Source organism: Triturus cristatus, chromosome 4_1 (assembly GCF_964204655.1).
Source record: "Triturus cristatus chromosome 4_1, aTriCri1.1, whole genome shotgun sequence".
Taxonomy (NCBI): Eukaryota; Metazoa; Chordata; class Amphibia; order Caudata; family Salamandridae; genus Triturus; species Triturus cristatus.
This window is the reverse complement of record NC_140585.1, coordinates 925657054-925672621: the sequence shown is the minus strand read 5'-3', so window position 1 is coordinate 925672621 and position 15568 is coordinate 925657054. Positions and strand designations below refer to the sequence as shown.

At 45.6% G+C, this 15568-nt stretch overlaps 1 protein-coding gene across 2 annotated transcripts in view; it reads left to right on the top strand.

Annotated features, from left to right (window-relative positions):
* Positions 1–15568, top strand: part of ARSA (arylsulfatase A) — a 238674-nt gene that overhangs the window by 198013 nt on the left and 25093 nt on the right. For both annotated transcript variants that reach the window (XM_085653771.1, XM_085653772.1), the window contains exons 6-7: positions 10696–10820; positions 11631–11758. In XM_085653771.1, coding sequence (XP_085509897.1) covers positions 10696–10820; positions 11631–11758 — 253 coding nt within the window. The remainder of the gene's footprint in view (positions 1–10695; positions 10821–11630; positions 11759–15568) is intronic.

Here is a 15568-nt window from a genome sequence, read left to right as displayed (position 1 = left end):
ACCTTCATGAAATCAGGCTATTTTAAGGTACTACCACTTCAGGTATTCTGGCCGACGGACCCTTTTTCTTCTGAAATCTTATAGTGGAACAGTTGTTTGTGACATAGTGGTCTGAAGGCCCCTCATCAGCTCTCTCTATTCAAATATTCTTTGCTGTGTTAAGGGTATGCAGCTACTCTCAACTCTACAGCCTGTAGGCAGGCTCTCCAGGACATAGATCAGGTTTCCCTTGAGCAAGTCAGCCAACAGGTCACAAGGAGTGTTAACCTTACTGGCTCCAGTCAGTTTACCTTGCTACCAACTCATTGTTCTTATGAAGAAAACAAATCAAAACATCCAAGCTGCTCATCATTTCGAGGGTGAGTGGCAGCTATTCTTGCATGTGTGCACTGTGTAGAGATGGACAATGATTGGAAATAATGTATATATACTTCAATGATTAAACATTGAGACACAAATATGCACTTATTTAGTATCCGGAAAATATCGGAGTCAAGTAAACATATATGTAGTGAAAAGACTGTAAAATAAGCCATATTAATTTAGGAAAAACATATTGCCTGAACATGCTGTTGGACTGTGAATGTTCCCTGTGGGGTGTGCACTCATGTTGCCATGTTCGTAGTGCGTGAATGTGACTCACTTATATCCCAGTTTTTAATTTTGGGTCCACGCTCACGCTAATATACCATGTGCAAAGGCCCACCTCTTGTCCCTGACACAAATGGAGTCCTGCAACTGTGTTGTGACCTGGAGGGGTGCACCAATTGCGCTATCATTTTGCTGACAGAGGACTTATGCCCTGTCATGTTTTTAGCATGTATAGAGCTGGTGGCAGCATACCGTTATTTGGTAAGTCACAGTTGTGATCGGACTTCTATCTGTGTAGGCGCCCTGACTTGTGTAAACTTCTGCATCAATGTGTAATCTAGATCCAATTACTAACATCGTAGTGGATTGTGTGTGTTTGTGGCTTGTGTAGTACATGCAGTATGTGCATGAGGCCTGCAGGTTCTGCTTTGGAAGCCCCTATTCTGCGACCTGCGCACAAGATGTATGCGAGATTGTTTTCAAAGACAGTGGAAGAGTATCATTCCTGAAAATGGAGGGAGGCGACACAGCTCCTTTAAACTTCACTTAATCAACTTGTGCTAAGTGGAGCTGCTGTTTTCCTGTGGTAGTGTAATTTGGTAGGTGTTCGGGCTGGGACTTTAGTCTTTGTTGCTCAGGGTAAGAGAGAGCTTTTAGGGGAAACCAACCTTTTGTCTTCATCCTGATCACTGTTCAATATGGCTGGTGAAAAGCCAGTTGCAGAAACTTCACGCCTCTTTGGGCCTCTGTTGTGTGTGCTCCAGGATGGAGACTACCCTGCTGGGAAGAGCATCACTCTACACTGAAGCGCCTGGAAGCCAGCCTGCCTGCTGAGAGATAGAAAGAGCCTGTCAAGCTGCAGGAGGTCTGACTGTCCAGGTAGTGTCAAACTGCTAGACTCTAGTGTGGAGGGTCTACCAGGAGAAAGAAGACTACACATTGCGAACTGCAAATCCTAAGAGTGTGGGTGAAATCTCTCCAGAAGTGCGGTTCCAAGAAGGAATCACAAGCAGGCAGCTTTTAGCCAATGGTGAATTTAGCCACCGAAACCCATTGCAGTTCCTGTGGCTGACATCACCAGAGAAGTAAAAAACTATGTTCATGGTGGATATCACTGTTGTAGCCAAGAATTTTGCACATGACGGTCATCACTGCATTATTTACAAAGTACATCCTGTGGCTGCAAGCGTGCTGCTGTGACTCACTTGTAAGTGGCGGCCCATCTGCTGCCCAGTGATAAAGAAGCAGGTCTGATGCCTGCCATGAGCCCTCACCAACTTCCATTACCTGCATTCACCAAAGAACTCACGGCTGCAGCTCTGGCTGCCCCATCTTGCTGCAGCTTACCCAGACTGAGGGACACTCCTGCAACCATGCGGTCTCCTAGAAGTGGGCGAGATCGGAGACACAAGTCCTGCATTGTGGTGAGGCTGTATCTAGGCGACTGTATTGAACTGAGCACAACCATAATTTAACTGAGATACCTGCACCTGAGCCTTGATAAATGTCTCACAAAATTAACCTAACTGGGACCTGCCTAGACTCATAAGACTAGGGACTTGTGTGAAAGAGAGAAGAGAAAGACAGTATCCCAAGATGCAGTGGCCTAAGTGGCAGTGCATATTATTGTACCTGCAGCAGTATACCATTTTAAGCATGTCTATTAAAGGATGTTTCTTATCCAGATAAAGCACTGGGTTGACCAAACAGACATTGCTCTGCCTGATGATCTGAGTTTCCATACCCCTTCACTACCTAGCTGAGAATCATGTGACTGCTTCAAAGTGCTACCACTGAGGCTCAAGTACTGAAGGAGTTGTACGTGGCCCAGTTTGTGAAGCCAAAGTAGTACAGTCTCTGGGACATCCGAGTTAAACCACCGCTGCCCCCATGGCTGAGGTCTAGTAGCCCCTCCTTTCCCCATTCCCCCTGAACGGGATCTGACACATGCCATCTGCCAGTAAGGATATGTATTCAGTGTGACCAACTATACACAGTATCTCACCTAAGTCTATGTAGTCAGTGTCATTCACTTAATACTAAGTTTTCAATGCAAGTCAAGGACACAGTGGGTTCAAGTAGTAATGGTGCTAAAGGCATTGAAGGAAAAGAATGAAGACAACAATTTTTGCATATAACTAATACTGTTTTAAAACCACTTCGCAACTTTTGGATAATCACCAGTACTCCACAACACATCACATAACTCCTTGTGTTATTCTTGAAGCTTAATGTTCTTGATTTAATGTATAGTGCTATGATGTGAGGTTTTGAGCACCATTTCGAATGTGTTTCAGTACTTCTGGGATGTACCTTTTAGGCGTGGGTATGGCCATACCTTGTGCACTCAAAAAGCTTTAAGAAACACAACTGTCAGAAAGACTTTAGCTCCTCTCATATGTTTACCTTGGTTACAGCATTTGATTGGGCAGAACTTGAGTGGCGCTGCACTTCTGGTCACTCCGGAGTGGTTTTCCCTCACTTTAACAAAGCCACCCCATTAAAGTGCAATAACATGGCAGGGTGCAAGAAGACCCCCCCCACAATGATATGATGGTATTGGCTAAGAATATCATTCTGTGAGCCAACAGCGGTATAACTGGTAGATGTATTGGTGAATAGAGCTTCCCAACAAGTGATTCCCCCAATCCAAAATGGTTGCTATGTTCAGCGTGGTGATGAAGCAGCATATGAGCCTGTTTGTCTTTTGTTTCCCATTTGCATTAGTGATATTCAAAACCAAAAAAGTTTGTTTTGCCTAACCATCCTTGCACTCCAGAAGAGCTGCTCACTGCAACCTCAGTCTGTATTGCAACAGCCTTATCCCAGTCCCTCCTCCGTGTGAGTGGAGATGACTCGTGAACCTGTGTGAGCTGTGTGAATGCTGGATGATGTATCCCTAGACAGTCTAAGTAATTCACCGTATTCTTAGCAGGTGGCAAGTGAGGATTCAGGTGTAATTTGAACTATGGTTATCGCAGCTGATCCTGCAACAAAATGTCAGCCTTTTGGGCAGGCTGAAAGCTACTTTTCTAAAGGTGGAAGGGTCATTGAAGGCCAGACACAGATGCTGAGCTCTGGCACTGGAAAAAGTCTTCATGAAACTTGGGGGCGAAACATCTTGTGGATTCTGCCACCACTTCCCCTTCATCTAGTGGCTAAATTGTGCACCGTAAAACCAGGAAGCCTGGTTTCAAAAACCGTTTACCGGCTAAACGAAACCTGCTTTACCCTAGGCAATCATCTTATTTCACTGTGTCTCCATGTCTTCTATTGTCCCTTTTAAGAGTACCTTTAAAAAAACCTAAGTTTAGTATGTGCTGTTTGCAAAAACTTCACTTTTATATGTTTACTAGACTTTAATGTTGCTCCATATGTTCTAAAAATCTAAGCTGGGTTCACATGACAACTAACTTGCCTCTTGGTTCACTACTAGTCAGTGCCACTGAAATTATGCGGCAGAGGAGGACCAAATTATTCAACAGTGTTGACTAAATTATGTGCCAAGAAAAGACAAATTATGTGGCGTAGTGCAGCACATTTTGTGGTAGTATTACCTCATTATTTTGTCATTTTTACACGAGGTGACACTGTCTCTGAAAGATTTCACCTTATTAATACAAATTTAACATCTAAATACAGCATTAAGCAACTGAAATATGAAGGTCCTTGTAGAGCGCAGGAACACACATGGCCATGTTTTTAGTAAAGTTTGATTGGTTTGAGCTAGAACAATTTTTTTGGGGTCAAAATCTACAGACTATACAGTAGATAAAGGATTATGTGGCAAATACAGCAATCCAATATTATTCAAAAAACGCTTGAATCGCATAATTCTAGTGGTCCTGCTATAGCATCATCATTGAAGGCATGAACGTTTCAAAGTTTACGTTTGTAAACTGTCATTTCATATAAATGCCAGTGTTGGACTTGGCCCTTTCTGGCTAAAGTTCCCTAAACCTTTTGCCTTCTCCCTAGACCTTTTTTCTGACATGGTGTTGCCAACTTAGATGCTTTGGGCACTTTGCCACTGCTAATCAGTGTCCCAAGTGCAAGTGCTCCCTATATACATTGTAATGGTAATTGGTTGTCCATGATTGGTATGTTTGCCTTACTAGTAAAGTCCCTGGTATAGGCGCACTATGTGTGCCAGGGCTGGTAATGCAAATACTAGTGGGCCTGCAGCACTAATTGTGCCACCCACACCAGTAGCCTTAAAGAAGAGAACTCAGGCCTGCCACTGCAGAGCCTGCGCACAGTTTGTTTAACTGCCATGTTGTCCTGACAAGTGCACCCACTTGCCAGGCCTTACCCTTCTCTTTTTATGTACATCAGACACCCCTATGATAGGTCCAAGGTACCCCCATGGACAGGATACAGTGCATGTGAAAGGTAGGACATGTACTGAGGTGTGTACCATGTCATGACAGTGAAATAATCTCCATTTCGTTTTTCATTGTTGAATGGTCATCTTGCCCTTAGGATAGAATGAGGAGGCTGTGTAATTTGTTTCCAGCCTATCTTCCCAAAGGCTTAAGATGGAAAGGTGATGTTTAGTGTGCCTGAACTCACAATTCAATAACACATCTTCTTGTGAAAGTGGTTTTTGCATTGTGTGTTTAGAAACCACTCTTTTAGAAGTGGCTGGGTGTTTGTGCTCTAACATGTCTGTGTGTGTCTGCCTGGTTGTGGATTAACTGTCTGGATCTGAAAGTGATAGGATCAGGGCAATGTCTTGACCCAGGGGAGGAGGTGAGACAGCAACAGGCTGAGCTGCATCTGGAGTGTAGGGGGGAGGAGTAGCCCCTGGAGGTGAAGAGGCCTGTGTTGCTGCTATAAAAGAATGGCTCCATCTCCTGCTGAGTGATTAAGGATCCGGAGGACCCCCACTATCAAAGGAAGAAGGTGTCACTGGCAAGGAGACACCCAGAACTGGTTTGGACAGGGGTCAGTGCCCCCTGAACACAAAGACTTCAAAGACATTTAGGGGTATAACTGTGAGAGCTGAAACCTCTGCACGTTGGATTGCTCAAGTCTGAAAAGGCTTGAAGCTACTTTGTGGTCAAGAGGAACCTCTGCCAAGTAAGAACCAGCTGAAGAGACTGAAGGAAAGGACTGACCCTTGCTGTGTGTTCTGGGGTTGGCCTGCAGTTTGCGGATTTAACCAAGGAGAAGCTGAAGGGACTTTGCTGTGTGCTGTGTCCTCCTGCTTGAAAGGACTTTGCTGTGTGCTGTGTCCTGAAGTAACTGAACCCCAAGGGCCCGAGGAGAACTGGCTCCCTGTTGTGGAAACTCAGGAACGCAAAAGTTTCCAGGAGAGTCTCAGCGACGCTGTGTGCGTGTGCTTCATGCAGCCTGAGATCTTCGTGAGGATTACCCTGTGATCCTTTGCACCCGGAACCCAAGTGTGTCTCAGCGATGCTATGCGTGTGCTTTTTGCAGCCTGAAACCCTCGTAAGAATTGCCCAGTGATCGTGGGCACCAGGAGTCCAAGTGAGTCTTAGCGACGCAGTGTGCGTGTGCTTCGTGCAGCCTGAGACCTTCGTGAGGATCGTCCTGTGATCGTGTGCACCCGGAATCCAAGTGACTCAGCGACGCTGTGTTGAAGTACTCCAATTTTTGAGACCCCAGAGGTGCTAGGGGTAGCACCCTATGACTTCGAGTACTTCCTGATGTGGTATTATAAAATTCTGCATATCTTGATAATATCACAAAGAACTTGGCAACAGAAGCTGAAATATGAAAAGACATCTTTATTAAACTCAAATGAGTGAGACTACGTCGCACAGAAGCCTTAGCAACTGAATGAGGCAGTCTCCAGAACAAAAAACAGTCTTCCCTTATATACACAATCTTGTGCCTCAGGCACACATTCTTCAGTTTATGGTATGGTCATTCATAAGTATATATTACAAACGAAAGAGCAGAGTCATGATGACCATCCCACATTCCAGTTAAGCCAGCCCGCAATTATTTACCCAGCAAGGCTCAGATCCCACATCAGATATCAATAGGCCCCAATAAACATGAGCATCTCCTGTTTGGGAAAGCAAGCCATAAAACAGGAACAGTCAGGTGTGAAAGAGATTAGCTGGAGGCTTGTGTGGGATGCAAAGGTTTTATGGTGTGTCAAGCCCTGATGCTAATCACAGGTGGCCAGGGGACGGGGAGCTCGTGAGACCGGACTGACCTGGGGCAGCGGAGCCAAGCTGCCCAGGTCACAGAGAAGTCAAAGGAAAAGTACATGCCCTTTAAAGGCCCGTATTTGCTTATAATGTGTTTGTCTATGTGAGGGCAACTATAAGATGGCCACCGCTCCAAGATGGAACCCACGGAGTCAATGTATAATAACGTATACATAGTGCATTTGGCAATGGGACGTTATGCAAAGCGCTTGTAAATACCGCATTGACCAATCGCGGTTTGCTAATACATGAATAAACAGGGGTAGGGCCTGTCTCCTACGCGGTCCCAAGTATCAAAGTACGACAGAGTGCGTGTGCCTGGTGCAGCCCAAGACCTTCATGAGGATTGCCCTGTGACCGTGCACACCTGGAGCTCAAGTGAGTCCCAGCACCGCTGTGCGCGTGTGCCCTGTTGCAGCCTGAGATCTTCGTCTTTGCCATCGGCCCGGACCGGCATGCCCAGAGGAGCTGAGCCGCCGGTCTGAGCCTGTCTATGCCAAGGAGGGACCTCGAACCATCTTCGTGTCGGGGGGGAGTAGTTCCACTGCCAACGTCAACAAAGCTGCATCGGATACCCAAGTCACGAGGAGAGGAGAGTAAGGTTGTGCCCCCCCAGGTAATGCTCAGGGAGCGTGCGTGTGTTGCGCCTGGGGCAGGGTGCGGGCTCAGAGAGGAACGCTCTTGGCCTTTCCCATTCTCGCAGCACGAGCCTCCGGCCAAGCTCATGATGCGGCCTGTACTTGCCAAGGAGTGGCAGTACCAAGGCTGGAGTGTGAAGCTACACTTTGTTTACACCATACCCATGTTTAGGGCATATTGAGGCATTACGGAGTACCTTATTTTGGCATAACGATCTACCCGATTGTTGCATCACGCATTACATAATTTTGGCATAACAAACTGCATGATTGTGCATTACGCATTGCCTTATTTCTGCATAACCAACTGCCTGATTGTTGCATTACGCATTGCATTATTTCTGCATAACGAACTGCCTGATTGTTGCATTCTGAATTGCATTGTTTTGGCATTATGAGCTGCCGATTGTTGCGTAACGAACTGCATTGTTTTGACATTACAAAGTGCCTGATTTTTGCCTTACGAACTGCATAGCATTGCATTAGAACTGCATTGGATCATAGAGAATTGCTCATTAATACTACAAGGGCAGGCTGGCCTAATAACCGGCCATGTGAAATATTACACATAGACATATGTTGGATTTTTATTGTGTGGTCTTATCGTATATATTTTTTAAATAAACTTATACTTGTTTTTATGAAACTCGGGTGGAATCCATTTGTGGTGTCATCATTGGATTGCTGAGAGCATGGTTGCAAATACTTTACACATTTGCCTTGGAGATAAGCCTGGCTGCTCGCGCCAAGCTACCAAGAGGGTGAGCAGGGGCTATCTGAGAAGGTGTCCTTCCTTTCCTTGACTTAGAAGCAAGGGTCCCTGTTTGGCCTAAATTACCTACCTCAGCCAACTAGAGACCCCCAGGTCTAACAGTCAGTCAACGCAGAAATTCATTTTTCTTAAGTGAAACACTTCCAAGTTAAATTAACACGCTTTTTGAAATGTGAGTCTTTGGCAGATTTTTAAATGAATATTTATATATCACGTAGAGGGCTCAGTTCCTGTTTTGGAGCTTAGAGGCAAACCAGGCCAATGACTGGGCACTTTATATTATTGTGCTACATGCCCATCTTTATATTGTAAGTGAAACCCTTTTATCCTTTCTCCTGCTCTGGCAGCAACAGTCCAGGGACAGCAGGGTGACCGGTTGCAATTAAAACTCACAAAGACCTGCAAAGTACTTTGGATGAGGCCAGTCTGAGTCGTCAACACCTGCCCGTCCCCAACCTAGGACAGTTTGAGACCTGCCTGTGCACTTCACCTATGGCAGATGACGGCAGGGAGGGGGTGGGGAGCTAAAGCCCTTTCAGCCTAATGGGCGTTGCCCACCTGTGCTCTACCAGCTGTGAATGAAGTGTTCCCTCTTGCTAAATTCTCTCTCATTTTGACTTCTGCCTTCTTGCTTTCCTCATACTGTAATTACCATAGAATTAAAATTAGAGGGCGATAGAAAAAGTCAAGTACAAGTATTGCATCTGCTCTCAAGCTCTGAACGTCTGGATATCCTGGTGGTTGGGTATTGGTAGTGGGGTTCCTATTACCCTTGAACACATATATGGAAGGTGTAAAAGAACTCACATTTAGGTTGAGTCTAAACAGTATGTATTGCAAAAATATTAGTGTGAGTCCGAGAAGGAACCAACTAGTGGATTCCCCTTCACCGGTAATGGAGATAAGCTCCACAGGAGCAGGCAAGATACAAATAAATACCTTATCACAAATTGTTTGTAGTACTGATTACAGGACTATTTTCTCACAAAGAGTACAAGCGCGTGCATAGATGAGCTCAGGATGGAGCTCGCAGATCTTCTTCTTACCTAGCAATGTAAACTGTATAAGCTGAGAAATATAGTTTTGCCAGATTCACACCTTGGGTGTCCAGGCACATCTTATCGCACCTTAAAGATGGGCACATTCGTGGGGCATTGTTCGCATAAGCAGAAAGCATGGCATTTGCAAGATACAGTAGTCCAGAATTTGCATTTGTATTCCACAAATGTGTCATTCACAATCTTTGAGTAAGAATCGCACCCTCCCTTATTGACATCTAATGCACCTTTTGCCCCAGATGGGTGAGGGTAGTATGAGCAGTCTCAGTGGCTGGTGAGCAGCAAGTTTGACTATCAAAGACATAGTGCACATTTTGACCCATTTTTGGGGGAAAGGGCTAGCAGCTTATATTATTCTTTTTCCCAAAATTCCTTCTATGCCTCTAAAATGAAAATGGTGGAATATCTCTAAGTGAGGCTTCAGCATAGCATTGCATGAAGGCGGGTCCAGGAATTAATACACTTTCTAAAGTTTCTGATAAAATGGTCTTACCAACTAGTCCTTATAGTGCGTTGAACGTTCAAAAACAATGTCATTTGTGAATCGTAAAAGCACCAACTCTAACACAGAAGCAATAGTTCCCCAAATGGCAGCTTCAGCTAAAAGGACAGGTCTTATATAGTTGTGTGTAATGTGCTTCAGTTGGGTAGAGGGTTGCTGGGGGGAAAGTGTAAACAGGTTTTTGCTTCTCATGTTCGTGGTTCTCAACTTGAGGCAGTATCTGTATCTTAGGAATTGTGCTGTATTATGGTATGAAGGAGTGGAGAAGTGTGGCTGAATGATTAGAGCGGCAGACCCTGATGCAGAGGTCTAGCCCGGGACCAGGGTTCAATTCCCCGCCTCGGCGGGTCTTGGGCTCAAAATTCCACGGACATGATAATTCTCGCCTCGGTGCCTATTCCAATCATGTAGTCCCACTCTGCAACTCTGCGCAATAGCTTGCTTAATCTCCACTGCGGCCCCCACAACGCTAAGGATGCCTGGCCTCCACCTTGGGGGTGCCCAGGAGTGGACGCCTCACAGGGAAAGCCAGGATGGGTTCTACAGCGCTATTCGTACAAGCGCCTTGAGACCCTTGCGGGTGAGTAGTGCGCTATACAAGTATCAAATTTACTAGGTTGCTGTCAGGGACTCCTTCACTAAGGGGTGATTTGATGGTAAAAAGAGATCATTCCCGAGGCTACAGATGCATGGTTTGTCCCTGGGTGTATCTGAGGGGGAGGTTTCTTGAGTGACGTAGAATGAATTCCTTCATAGCATTAGGAATGCCTCAAAATGATAATGACCTGAAACGTTTCTAAACGTTTATTAGCTAGAACATCTAGTTTTCTTGCCACAACATTCCCTCTTCTCGTTTTTCTCTTTTTATTTTTTTTAAACATAAATGTTAAAAGACGGAGTTTAGGTTTACGACTGATCCATAAATCTTTTATTTTCTTCCTCACTCAAGCCCTGAAACAATGCGCGAGTTCCGGGGCGGGAGCTCTGGCTTGCTGAAATGTGGCAAGGGGACGACCTATGATGGTGGAATGAGAGAGCCTGCCATTGCCTATTGGCCAGGACGCATCGCTCCAGGTACAGCATCATATGATACCATATATAGTATTCTGTTGTATGAGGGAAGCAACATTCTGCATAATGAGAATCCTGCTATTGGACGGTACAGATACCTGTAAAAAGTGAAATTCCCTCAACAGAGCCTTCTATGAACCAAGGGTTGCTCTTTAAGAGGTGAACTGAATAGGCTCAGAGTTCCCTGTTAGTCAGTTACAGTTCATGCAATTTTGTATGTTGTTTTCTCTTGGAAGAGTCAACCGTCCTCTACTGGGAAAGTTATTTCTAGGTACAATAAACGCTAGCAATGTCTGGCATAGAGATGCAATGAAATGCCTCTTCGCCGGGACTGATATATTTAGATAAAATGCATTGACTTCTTAAGTCCATGTATAATGATAAGTACAGAGGGTGGGAGGTTAGAGGGTGTTCTGTAATATTGAGACTATGGCACATCTCTTGAGGTACTGAGCATTGCAGTGTCACTCACAATTTGTCCGATGGATAGGTTTAGGCAGACTGAGCGACTCGAATAATATGTCACCCTCTAGCAGTCTGCCCAAGTCCGGGTGAATCGAGTGTTGTGTGCTTGATGAAGGGATCTTAGTTGATTAGCCATGAGCGCTGAAGAAGGTTACAGTATAGACATTTGATAAGCAGCTGCTACCAGGCCAGAAACTCTTTGGGCCACAGTTGCATTTTCTTTGACAGTGTTGTCATTAGACTCTGAGCTCAGTGGGGAGATGTCCTAGATCTAAACATGGAAAGTATCTCCAGCCCCTGAACAAAAGGGCTTGTCTCTAACTGAGTGTTCTACTTCATTCTCCCCAGGAGTGACCCATGAGCTGGCCAGCACTTTGGATCTCCTGCCGACCATTGTCACGCTGACAGGAGCATCCAAACCCAACGTCACCTTGGATGGATACGACATTACTAATGTGCTCTTGAAAGGTGGACAGGTAAGTCATTCGCTTTATATGACCCACAGCATCAGTCCCTTAACCATTATCAAAGCTGCTGTGCCGTCCTCCCTCATAATAAGTCATCCTCAAGTTTGTATCTGTGAAATCCGCTTTGGGGAGTACCAGAGCAGTCTGCGGTTCCTAGGCCCTACTTGTATTAAGGTGGACTCTTGACCCTGGAATCCTAGCGCCTCCGTACCATGGGCTGTCAAACTGGGAGCCAAGCATCTCTGTTAGCACTAGATTCTCAGGAGATTGAGGCAAAGCTCTCGAAGACAGACTCCAGACCATGCTTTGGGCTGGAATCCCCGAACTCAGCAATGCACTCCAGTAACATTTAATAAATGGATGTTGAGATAGTGTGTTTACTATGCAATTACAGTTTACTACCTTTATTTACAGAATTACAAATATGCAAGATTTCTGTGAATTGATCAGAGTCTTGCAGAATAACCAAGTCCAAATTGACTACTCATAAATGTCTCACATGGGCAACTAACACCACAAACCTCATTATCAGTTAAACGTTCTACATGTAGGTGTAGGCCCCATGCTAGGAAATGAGCAGTAGTCGCTACCCTTTTCCAAAGATATTTTTTTACAACAATCAAAAATATGTTCGTATGCACTTTTTCAGTTGTTCACTATATAACGTAAAGGTCTACGTCTTTTAATAGGATCAGGATTGATAATACAACTCCTTTAGCATTGTTTTCGCAATGAAAATTACACTGGCTGCAGGCTTTTACAAGAGGTTTTCATTAAAAATAAAACAAGCTTCTAGACTTTAACATTGAATTGCCCATACGTTCTCTTATCTGGCAAGGCCAATTGACTTACAGGCTGGGCTAGCATATGTACATTTGCATGAAGTCTGCCCTGAACATATACCGATAACATATGGTCAGACCATAGAAAAATGAATTTTCACGTGAAATTTTCCCCAAATAGAGCTCCTTAACTTTTAGCCAGGCTGAGTATTGACTCATGTGAATCTGTGGACTCAAGCCTGTGATGGGCTTGTAGGTTGCCTGGGAACCTTTAGAACTACTTTTGCTTCCCTTTTTTTGGCTTCCCTTGCATCTTAATCCCTCACAAAAGAAACCATGACCCCGGTGTGGGATATGCTCTGCAAGTGCCTCTATCCATCCGGCACACACATCGCGATCTCTGCTGCAGCTGCTTTTTTGCTTAATAGTACCTGGGATTCCCATGATCCATCTGCCTAGGGCAAAATCAGTCCTGGGTTGCTTGTATTCGTGGTAAGGGAGGTCTTGGCAGTTCGGGCTGGTCTGTTCCAAAGGGAGCAGGGTTAAGACTGATTTGTGTATGGCTGAATCTAAACTGAAGTGGCATGGTGTGCAACATAACAATGGACTGGGAGCGCCTCTGAGTAATTATCAGTGGTTGAAATTAATTCAAGCATTCCATCCATCACTTTTTTAAATTTATATATATATTGTGCATAAGCACAGGTGTCAGCAGCTGTAAGGTCTTTGTCCCAAACTTTTGTTGAGGATATTTGTAGACCCTCGCAGCCTCTGACACCACTGTTTTCTCCTAGCAAAAAAACAGTTTAGCTATAAGCACTCTGAGCTTGCTCACCTGCCCAGACCTGATAGGTGCCTGACCGAGGGCTCTTCTTCAGGAGCACCCCACTTGCCCTCCACAGGAGACCATTGTCTCTGCCTGCACCCCTGAGTCCAACATAAGGCGACAGAGCCCATAGCAGCTGCACTTTCATTTATGCCTGGGACAGAGTCCGAAAGCTGGTGCCTACAATGAGTCCAGAAAAGTGCAAGAATACAAAACAGGGGTGTGTTTGTGCCTTAAGGCTCCTGTCCGAAGTCTTCAAGTCTCTTGTCCATCCTCCTTTCACAGGCTCATTATCTGGTCTCCCTGACTTTCCCTAGTAAGAGAGATGGAGCCATCCACAATTGGTGAGGCTCGTAATTAATCGAGTGGTGCCACATCATTCCTACACATTTTATTACCACTCAACAAACCACCCTACTGCCTTGCACAGTGTTCTGGGTACATTTCAAGATGGCAGCTCTCTCCAAAATCAGTGTACCTCATTCTCTGACCTTACCTTCATCAACTCAGGTCTGTCTTCCTTCCTCCAAAATGTTCCTGGGCAGTAGTGACAGTAGTCGGTCCCTTCCCCACTCTTAGAGCTAGGAGTTTCCCTTACCTTAATTATCAATTACAAGGACCCAGCAGCAGGACCAGGGGACTACCAAGGGCGGGCCCGTCTGCACCCGTGCGCAGCTGACTGTGGCTGGGCCGGGCTCACCCTCTTGTTTCCAAGCTAGGGGGACTGTAACCGTCATCTATGGCTGGACTGGTGTGACTCTGTTGAACATCAGCAATGTGCTAGAAGGCCTAGGAAGCGGTTTGGGGCTGTCGACTGCTGACCCTTGAGACCCCCTAAGCGTTTTTGCCTTGTGCTGGGGAGGTGGGTTCACTAGGTTGACTGCTCAAGGAAACCATGGGGAAGAGGAAAGGTGCTCCCACGTGTTCCCCACAGGACTCAAGCAAGGGAACCATTGACTCTTTTTTAGTAAAAGCGGTGGGGGCAATCACCAAAGAGGTAGACCGGGCAGAGAGGCGACTCTCCCTCGAAAGGGCTGGGGCAGCTGCATTGCTCCTGGAGAAGTGCGTGGCCCAGGTGACTGAAAAGTCAGCAGAGGGTGCCCTGGGACAAAGCCAAGAAGGCCAAGAAGAGGTAGCGAAAGACACAGGGATTTTTAAACCTGGTACCAGCCTAAACAAAACCGCGGTTGGCCAAATCACTCGGAATCGGGCTATGGTGTCCAATACTCATGGTGCGGATCTTAGTCGCCCACACGCTCTGAAGAAACAACTGAAAGTAACCAAGAAAATAATTTCTGCAAAGAAAGGGAAAGGCACTGCAGGCTTAGAAATGAAGGTTGCCAAGGACTTTGAAGATTTGTGGGGGCCTTTGAAACAAAAAATTGTGGAAACAGTGTCTGGCCCATTGAATAGCATTTTAAATGCATTTTCGAAAGTTCTGGTGGAAAAAAGGGCAACACTCGATAAAACTGATAAAACATTGTCTCCCTTTAGCCAGGCCGCGCAGAGCGCAGCTCCTAACAGCAAGGATGCCCAGCGAGTAATTCCCCCTGTAACTCTTCCTGTAGAGACACACATCGAGACCCAGATCCCTCAAGTAAGTCCTGGTGTGACAGGGTCTGTGACACAGGGTACAAACTCAGGGTCAATTATGCCTGGTCCTCTGACTTCCTATATAAGCGAGCCGACTCAAAGGGGTCACCAATGGGGTCACCAACTGCAACAGCAGCTAGTCAGTAGGGTTACCTTATCTGCCCCCTAATACCCTTGACTGACCAGTCACAGACCTTTCACCAGCAAATTGTCCTCATACAGTGGTCCTGGCAGGCGTTCCAGGACTTAACAGTGCAAAGGATGAGTCCACCATCCAGTTGATCAATAAAGTGACCCACTGGCTATGTAAACATGCTGGGTTTAATATTGCTGAGTACAAGTACATCCTTCTGGCCAGGAGGGTAGCATGGATTGGCAAGACCAAGAAAACATTTTCTGGAGATAGTGTGATTGTTACGCTCAGGCATTCTGAATTGGTCTACAAGATCTTATTCCCTACCTTGCAATAATTCCCAGCAGATTCAAGAATTAAACCACTACAGCTGGGTTTCTTTTATGGGCCACCATCTAGTCCCAAATTGTTCACACGTTTAGTCGTGCATGAAGAGGTGCCTACCCTGGACGGGGGACCCTTTACTTCAAGAAATTCATTTGCAC